The sequence below is a fragment of the Amphiprion ocellaris genome, chromosome 12 (genome assembly GCF_022539595.1).
Source record: "Amphiprion ocellaris isolate individual 3 ecotype Okinawa chromosome 12, ASM2253959v1, whole genome shotgun sequence".
In the NCBI taxonomy this organism is placed as follows: domain Eukaryota; kingdom Metazoa; phylum Chordata; class Actinopteri; family Pomacentridae; genus Amphiprion; species Amphiprion ocellaris.
The window spans coordinates 10,643,938-10,652,823 of NC_072777.1; the positions used below are offsets into that span (position 1 = coordinate 10,643,938).

At 41.5% G+C, this 8,886-nt stretch overlaps 1 protein-coding gene across 1 annotated transcript; it reads right to left on the reverse strand.

The window, feature by feature from the left end:
• Positions 1–955: 955 nt before the first annotated feature.
• nr2e1 (nuclear receptor subfamily 2, group E, member 1) lies at positions 956–8,493 on the reverse strand. The gene is made up of 9 exons (XM_023287668.3): positions 7,918–8,493; positions 5,188–5,333; positions 4,374–4,461; positions 3,782–4,017; positions 3,109–3,255; positions 2,745–2,841; positions 2,474–2,623; positions 2,242–2,347; positions 956–2,010 (listed from the first exon to the last, which is right to left on the reverse strand). Exons 1-9 carry the CDS (start codon positions 7,976–7,978, stop codon positions 1,848–1,850), a joined length of 1,194 nt encoding a protein of 397 aa, XP_023143436.1. The 5' UTR covers positions 7,979–8,493; the 3' UTR covers positions 956–1,847.
• Positions 8,494–8,886: the final 393 nt, after the last annotated feature.

Consider the following 8,886-nt stretch of genomic DNA (forward strand, 5'->3'; position numbering starts at 1 on the left):
CAATAAATACACACTAAAATGTCAGTTAATAAGAACTTTCAGGCCTGTGGTGATGCAGCGAGCTTATTTAAATGGCCCTGATTTGTAATTTGAAACAGAGTAGGCTGTTTCTAAAGGGAAAATTGGTGACACTTTATGATAAAGGTGCAAAACACATGCATAGTGCATAATTAATATATAGCCTGTGAACATTTAATGCATTAATTAATAGACTATGTATTAATGTTGACCAATTTAATATGTTTAATGGGTTATTTATATATATTACAAATGATAATTACCATAAATTTGATCTACCTGTACCTGTTTATTCTCACTTTTGGTTTATTTACATGAACTAATCATCTCCAAATTTGTGTTAGGACTTGGAGAATACAGAAATAGTGATGTCTGGTGTGGAAAAATTGCACACTAAATGTGCCATTTGATAGGAATATGGCCCTTTTTGAGCTCCAGACATGTCTGCATTTTAATATTTGAAAAAGAAAAACTCAAAATGTGACGTAAATATTAGTTTGTGCAGCAACATGTGGATGTTTGTATTTGAACCTGCAGTTTGATAAGAGCTTCATATTTGCTGTGAAAACAAAGGCTGCTCTGATTTTTAGACAGACATTGATCTGAAATGCCCCCTTTTATGTGAGTGGATTTTAGCTCATTTGGTGGCACATAAAGTAATGTAAGAGGTAGCTGAATTAACTGAGGCACTCACAGTGACTTGATTATTTCTTAATTATGAGCTACAGGGATCCGTACTACATCCTGCATTAAATCAACAAGTCATTAGCTCTTAATCATTTAGCATGTGTTTTATACCCCCATTATAAACTGTTACCATGGAGTATTTAGAGTCAGTAGTTATTTATATGTGAAACACTAATAACTGTTTTGCTGTGCAGTATAAACAAGCTTCAAAACTGCTACTGTTAGTTTTACTGTAGATCTATGAAAACTGTTTAATTCAATGTATTTTATTCTCTCCAGTTACAACTCGAAATAGTCATAACTCCAGATATTTACAGCAGAATAAAAACATCACAGGCCACAAAAACGAAACAAACAAAAAGAAAACATTTCCAAGTGCTGAATATTGTTTGATCCAGTGTTAGTGTCTAACTCCACAAAGTCGACCTAAACATGTTTAATGCTGCGCCTCAGACAGGACACACCAACACAAACAGGACAGTAGCCACTTAAATACAGACACCATCGTCAGATGAATGTACGTTTATAGTCAGGAGGCAACGCAAGCATATCCTTTATAAAGTCCCTTTCCTCTCAGAGCTGGCACCTCTTCATTGTTGCGTTTGGTTTCAGCACCGGTTCGAGGAACAGCGACTCACGTCCCCACCATTACGCATGCGTCATCCTTTTTTTTTCTTTTTCTTTTTTGGTTTCCTCCATTGGGATTGAACACAGCAATAAAAGATTGAATTGGTCGTCAAGCTCATTGGTCTCACAGACACTCGAGAAACATCTTAATATACAACATCTCTTTCCCACACGGACTTGGCAGGTGCTCTCCAGAGTCTGTAGGTGATGTTTCAACGCTGTTTGCCCACAGCACAGATTGCAATTTTCGGAATCATACAGGCAGTTCAATAATGACACGCTAATCCTTAACTAGAGCAACTGTTAACAGGCTTGCAGTCTTTGTTTCAGTGGACCCTCTAGCACTAAATAGGCTATATTAAGACAGCCTAAGAGATTTTGTGCTCAGCAAAAAATCAGCCCAATGGCTACAGCTGCTATGATTTGACGGTCTGTCGTGTGTGTGTGTGAGTGTGTGTGTGTATGTGTGTGCGCGGGCCTTCACATCTCCAGTTTTTTTTTCCGATGCTGAGAATTCATATATCGCTGGACTTGTACATGTCGGAGAGGAGCCTGGTGATGGGCACGTTGCCGATGGTCTTTTTGAAGAACACCTCCTCTATGGTGGACGGACTGACGGAGCGGAGCGCCGGCAGGAGCAGGAGCAGTTTGCCGAAGCGACAAGGCTGAGTCGGGTACCTGGAACACATGACTGGGGTCAAAAGCAGCCTCGTCTTTCTTCCCCTCCCTCCTCCGGCTCTTTGCGCAACACTGTCTTGTCCAATTAGCGCACACCTGTAGCAAATAGCTGAGCTGCATCTTTGCACAGCTGCAGAATTACAATGAGCAGCTTATTGCCTCATTAACTTAATGAATCTAAGTAGCTGCAGAAGATGGAGCGTCAGATGCGTAAAAGCATGCGGTAGATACCTGGTGTGTATATAACTGTTGAGAGTGAGCTGGGCCTCGTCTTGTAGTGCTGCGATGGCGCTGGCGTTGCGAAAACTTCTCAACTCAGTGTTGCCATGCGTAGGAACTGTAAGACAGACAGGATTGTTGCTATAAACAACTCTTGTTTTCATTCCCATTTCTTCTCCAGATTTGGTTTTACGCGTGCTTTCTCAGCTCCGAAAATGCGTAAAATGCGCAGAGAGCTACTCACCAGCTTTGAACGTCACGATGCATTTTAAGCATGCGAACTCTGTGGCATCAAGACGCATCTGCCTGAACCTGGTCACCACCTCTTGAAGTGCTTGAATCTCAGACATGATCTTGTTCATCCGCTGAGACTCCGTGTTTTCAGTGTTCATCCCTTTTTTTGGATAAATATAGAAAACAGAAATGTCACCATACGGGATAAAAGTACAGCCCAGCCATGTTTCCATTTGCAGCTCCTGGGTGTTCACATAAGCGCTCTCAAGCTTCTTACATACCAGAAACAGCAAGAAGAGTAGTGGAGTCCACGGGAATGGCCCACTGCGCAATGCCCAGAACGAATAATTCCCTCCATGCGTCCTCCAACAAAATCAGCTGTTAATGAAATCACGATTTATTTTATTTTAGGCATTTTTAAGCACAATAATAACAGTAATCCCTACATAAATATGGCATTATTTCTATATGGTGCGTATTTCTTTTGGCCAGTGTTGAAGTCTCAATTTCTTCCATTAAATCTCGCTTTAAATAGATTTCCTGCACCTGTTTCCAGTTTAAAAGGATCCCTGCAGCAGGGTGACACTCATAGATCTTATTTAAAACGCTTGAAATTCTCCCTCAGCCCTTCAATCCAAATCGTACCTGATCAGATAATGGGAGGGTGGAGAAGGCGGGCACACTTTTAGCCCACTTGATGCTCATGAACAGGAGGCGCGCCGCCGACTCGCACACAGACTCCGTGGCCACCTCGTACAGGTACATGGGGGTGCCACTGACCTCGTGGGGATACTGCAGAGAGAGAGAGAGAGAGAAAAAAGAGCATCATCATTATCACCATGTGTCAATTTATGTTTGAAAGAAAGGCGGTTCAGAGAATAGTGAACAACAAAGGTCAAATTCCAAGCCCCAGCACCTGGTTTTATAATTATTAGTGTTGCTTGTGGGGGATTTACAGTGAGAAATCTAATTGGCGGATTTGTGGTTCTTACAGGCTGCTAAATCTGGACAAGAATTTCAACTTCTAACCCTCACGGGGGAAAAAAACTGTAATCCTATAATAACATTTGGGAAGGCTGTAATACAAACATCATAAACTATTACCGAATTGCACATCTGAGCAATTAAAATTTGCAAACACAGCTTTAAATCCTGTAAATGGCAGCAAAAACAGGAGCCAAGAAAATATTCTGTACACGAATTACGCACGACAGTGTCTCATTTATATTGTTTAAATAAGCCAAGCAACACCTTCAGCTATAAAATCAGGTGTGAAAATATTGCAGATTGTTTAAATAAATGTCAAACCCCAGCCTACCTTCGGGGTTGGCTGTGCTAGACCCACGATGGCCTGTCTCTCGGGTGTCGTGGCCACTGTGCTCATCTCCAGGTTGTGAGGCTCCAGCTGCGTGACGGTGGTGAAGAAGGGAGGCCCGGGCAGCGAGGATCCGGGGAAATGCGTCGAGGAACCGTTCACTTCTTTGTGACCCCTGAAGTACAGAGCGACCTGTTTGCGGATGGTGGACGTCCGTGGCCCCCTCTCGTGCTGAACGGCTGTGGAGCGGGACACAGCAGACACAGTGAAGGAATGATTTCTGCAAGGGTAAATTGCTCTTTTTTTAATTGCAGTTTCACAGTTAACACTTATTAAACTATAATTGTTGCTAAATTTTAAGGACTCAAAATGCAAATGTTCGATGTGAAAGAGAAATAATTGGCTGTAATGAGTTTCCCACAGAGTGTAAATAATGTAAAACAGGTTGAGGGCAGGTAGCCTAATTATCAACTTCTTTTGAGCCTTGATTAACAGCCCTTAATACTCTTTTCCATGCGAGTTGCCCACCTCCAATCCAAACTCCACAGCATGGCGTTTCTGTGCTCAAAGTGATAATTCAATTAAGCCCATTTACCGTCTTTATTCATGTTCACTTCCAGACACTTTTTCAAACGACACGCTCTGCACTGGTTTCTGTGAGTTTTGTCAACGGGACAACCACCCTGTACAGAGAGAAAAACAGGGGGTAAGAAAAAAAGAGCGAGAGAGAGAGAAGTGTTACAGCTTCTGGTTAAATTTCTATTAGAAATCTTCTTGCTATTATCCTCCTGGGAGGCCAATCTCCAGGTGAAAGATCACGCTATTATCTTGATGTTATGGAACTGCTCCCCTGCCGCTCCAGAGCAGTTTCATCCCGAGAGATAAGTACTCCATCCCGCCCTCTGCTGCCTAAATCCTCCGAGGCATCACATTAGATTGGATTACACCTGATATATTACGGCAGCGAGGTGTTTAGCCCAGTACTTAATGGTGCAGTCATGACACAATTACGTTCATCAAGGGAGACTTAACACCGCGTTCCAAGGGAAAAAGCAAACCGAAATCTGCGCGTAAAATGCGCATTCCGTGCGTAAAGCTGGTAATGCTTTTCGGATGAAACTCAGACACTTAGCCTTTTTGAGTATAAATGCAGTACCGGTAGCTTAGGTTGTTTGGTGAATGTAAGAAAGTATTAGACACAACAGTGCACCAAATGCTCACTTGGCCAAATAATTTTAGTCGCTTGTTTCTCTAACTTGCTTGGATTTCCATTCACATGTGCCAAAAAGCGACAAAAGCGAATGTGAACTCGCGTACAGTAAGTGCAGTTTGCCATAAACAATTCAGCCCAGTGTGTAAATCACAGAAACACCAGTTCACCACTTAAATAAACTACAAGGAGGCCTCACCTGCGATCCAGATTTACAGACGTAGGTCCGGTTTCTGCGGATGCTCCTCTTAAAGAATCCCGAGCAGCCGTCACAGGCGTAAACACCATAGTGTTTCCCTGAGCTGCGGTCGCCGCACACTTTACATGGGATGTCCAGAATACGACCTGGAGAAGGCCCAAATGTCGATTAGATGGCATGTTCACTGAATTATCAAGCACTGGAAGATACTCAGCTCATTTGAAACGGCTAAAGCCTTACATAAACGCGACAATATGTTTAGGGTGTGGATAATTTGCAAGAAGAATTTCAAAAGTTGACAAAAATTGTGACTTCACCTTCAAAATTTTGCAGTTTAGCTGTGCAGTTCAGTCAGGTGAGTTTCGCAGTTGTGTTAGATTAACTACTCGCCCTGTAAACATTCAATAAATCCCAAAAGTAACTCTTTTTAGATACACTGGAGCAATTAAAATATCGTTTAATAAATTACTTATTTCTGTCAGACAACCCCACAAAATACACACACACGCCCACTAACACACACGCACACACACATGCACCCTGGACGACACACCGCGCCTCGTCCGACCATGACCATGGGAATTCGGTGCGCACATTTCAAGAATAAAGTCCGGTGGGAAGCGTCATATCTGAGCTCTCTAAGACAATGGTCTGAGGGCGCACAATGGAGACATTAGGGGAAAGTGTTAACTTAATGATTTTCCCCCATTGAACCTCGTCTGACTGCCTGGATCTCGACAAGCTGCCAACTCCACTTCATAATGGGACTCGACAGCTGCTTTATCCCACAGGTCTATAGGCCCCAGGATTAGGGAGTGACACTGCACCATGAGAATAATGCACACCAACTCGTTTCACCAACTCAAATGAAGTGTATGTAAATCGACCCTGGTGTAGATGAAAAAAATGTGATTTTTTTGTGAAGATTTTGTATTCAAATCTCTTAAAAAGAAGTATATTTGTATGCATATGAGGGAGGCTTTTCCCCCTTATTCTGGAGGGAAAAGCCGTCTATGTAATTACACTGACGTTTTGCCACCTGCTCATTGATTCACCAGTGACCCGTCAAAAAGGGTAGCATGGGAATAACTACTCAGCAGCAAAAACAATGACTTCAGGGGAGAGTTATAGGACTTCAGTTGGCTGTTTATTGAGAATCAGAAGGCCGTGGAGGCTATTTGACTATAGGCCACAGCCGTGTAATTGCCATAAGACTCAGAGAATCAAATTTTGATGCAGCATTTATGTGCGTAAATAGTTTATTTAAGAGCGAAAGATGACATGTTGAAAGTCATCTTCTCATCACGGGAGTAATTCGTGTAAAATAAGTCCCACGGGCAAGATAAAGGCATTGTAAATCCTCGGTTTGACAATTAAAAAAAATCTTATTGGACAGACTTCTATAGATATTTAATAAACCAAATCTAAGCAAGTCAGGTTCATTTGCGCGCTCCCAAAGTTGAATTCGACTAAAAGATGAACGAAAGTGGAGAAATTTCACCAAAGAAAGGCTCCAGCAAAAAACTAAACTTTGGCTGCTGAGAGTCAATTAAATAAAAACGGCAGAATTTTGTTGTGAAAGGGGGAAATGTATTTAACTTCCCACTGTGGGGGTCCAGTGCGTCTCCATTGTGTGCAGTAATTGCTTGAAGATATATGGCATATTCCATTAACGTAATCACCATCAAGGCGAAAAATAATGCTGGAAATTCACTTTTACTGAGAGAAGGAAAGGTTTCCTATCACCATCAGAAAAACAATTGATTTAGGATTTTTATTCTAATTTAAAAAGATCTGAGTTATTTACAGCAGCTTAGCACATTTGAGCACCAGAGAATTAAACAGAAGCAACAGTTTAACAGAAACTTTTGTATTTAAAAACTACTAAAAGAAACGCAAATGTAAATTTAACTTTAATGTTTTGAAGTAGGATAACAGCCCAGTTTAGGCCTTTATTATAATCAGAGTCTGAATAAATTTGAATTCACAGTGAGGCCTAGAGGGATAATTGCACAGATTAATAATAATACTTGGATTATAATTAGATTTAAAACCGCAAACCATAAGTAAATCAGTAACTACATAAACAATCCATAGTTTAATCTAAATCAATGAGCATATTTAAGGTGAATTCAATTAAAATCTCCTGCAGTAGCAGAGAAATTCTGGGCACACGCACTGAGACAGAAAAAGCACGAATTTGTCCAAAAGATTTGACTCAGTGCAGGAAGAAAATAATCTCAAAGCTGAATTTATACTATCAGAGATGAAATAGCTCTCTGTTTACTGCGTCTTTTATCCTTTTAACTGAAAATGAAATTACAGGCAACAAGTGGCATCAAGTGGGAGGCAAGTGGGGCTCTTGAGGAGGAATATTCGGAACATGGATGCAGCTTATTAGGCCTATTTTCTTTATCTGATCCATTATCTCTGTTAAAGGAAGGCACATGTACAGAAATAGATTCCATAGTTTTTGCTATCAGGCGCTTTAATTAGTCAGCCGTGGATCTGAGCAAGAAACCAACCCGAGACTTGAATCGATATGCTCGGGGTTTTTTTTTTTTTTGCAAAGAATAAACTGATTTAATTATTGTAACGGAGCTCAGATGATGTGAGAAATAACTCGGGTGCAGACAGCATTTGCTACTTTTTGTTAACTTTCATTTTTCTTACCTGCTCCATGTCAGGCCTGTTCTATTCAATCACACGGAAGACATGAACGAAACTTACTTGATTTGACATTCAGAATATCCAAACAGCCACTTGTTGAGCCGGTAGGTTTGCTCATCATGGATTCTTGGTATATTTTTTTTAAAAGAATCTGAATGGAAAAACCTCCCCCTTCTCTTCTTCTCGATGACAGAAACGGTCAAATGTGTGAAAGCGCAGCACTTTTCTGGGCTTCTTTCACCGGCAGCAGCGATGAAATCGGCGAAGTCCGGAGCCCAAAGTTGACTCAACCTCCGATCGAACAACTCCAGAATCAAGACACGGGACTGCACATTGTATCAGCAACTCTTCCACACGCAGGGAACCGACCTGGAAGCTCCGGTTAACGGCGACACCAGCCCTCCAGCTCCGGTGCACAAAGTTGGGAGTTGCGGTGGGGAAAAAACCAAACCTGGAGCGCATCCGACGGTGCCAAACCGGCAGGGTAAAAAGAAAGAACGCAAAAGCAGAAAGGTATATAAAAAAAAATTGTATTTTCTGACAGGTGAAAGCTTGTTAAACCCCAGAACGCGATGTGACTTTGTAGTGCGAGTTCCCCTGAATAAGCCTTGGTAATATTTATGAGAAGTGTCAGGGGGAGGCTGGAGGGTGGAGATCTCCACTTCCTTCATCCACTTGGCTTTCTACTCCAAACTCTAGCCTGACGTCACTGGCGTGTGAGGGAGTGTGTGTGTGTGTGTGTGTGTGTGTGTGTGAATGTGTGTGCAACTGATGTGAAGTGCCTCATAGATCCAGAGCCACTGCAAACAACAAATAAACACGTGTTGCATGTATGTTTTCTGCAATATTAATAACGATATTAATAACAACTTCCATCTATAGATTTATTTTTACGCACCATTTCACCATTACGCACAGAAGCATAGTAATACCACTACTACAAATAATAATAATCAGTACTAGTAAGCCTAAATTATGTCCAATAAAAAAAAAAATCACATAGCATATTAAGAAATGCAGACTAAAACG

Bases quoted from the DNA above. Each gene is read 5' to 3' on its own strand.
- nr2e1 (XM_023287668.3), bottom strand. From the start codon at position 7,978: ATGATGAGCAAACCTACCGGCTCAACAAGTGGCTGTTTGGATATTCTG. The intron at 4,462-5,187 runs GTGAGGCCTCCT...CTCTCTGTACAG, and splicing joins TCTGTAAATCTGGATCGCAG to GGTGGTTGTCCCGTTGACAA. The intron at 2,011-2,241 runs GTATCTACCGCA...CATGTGTTCCAG, and splicing joins AACAGTTATATACACACCAG to GTACCCGACTCAGCCTTGTC.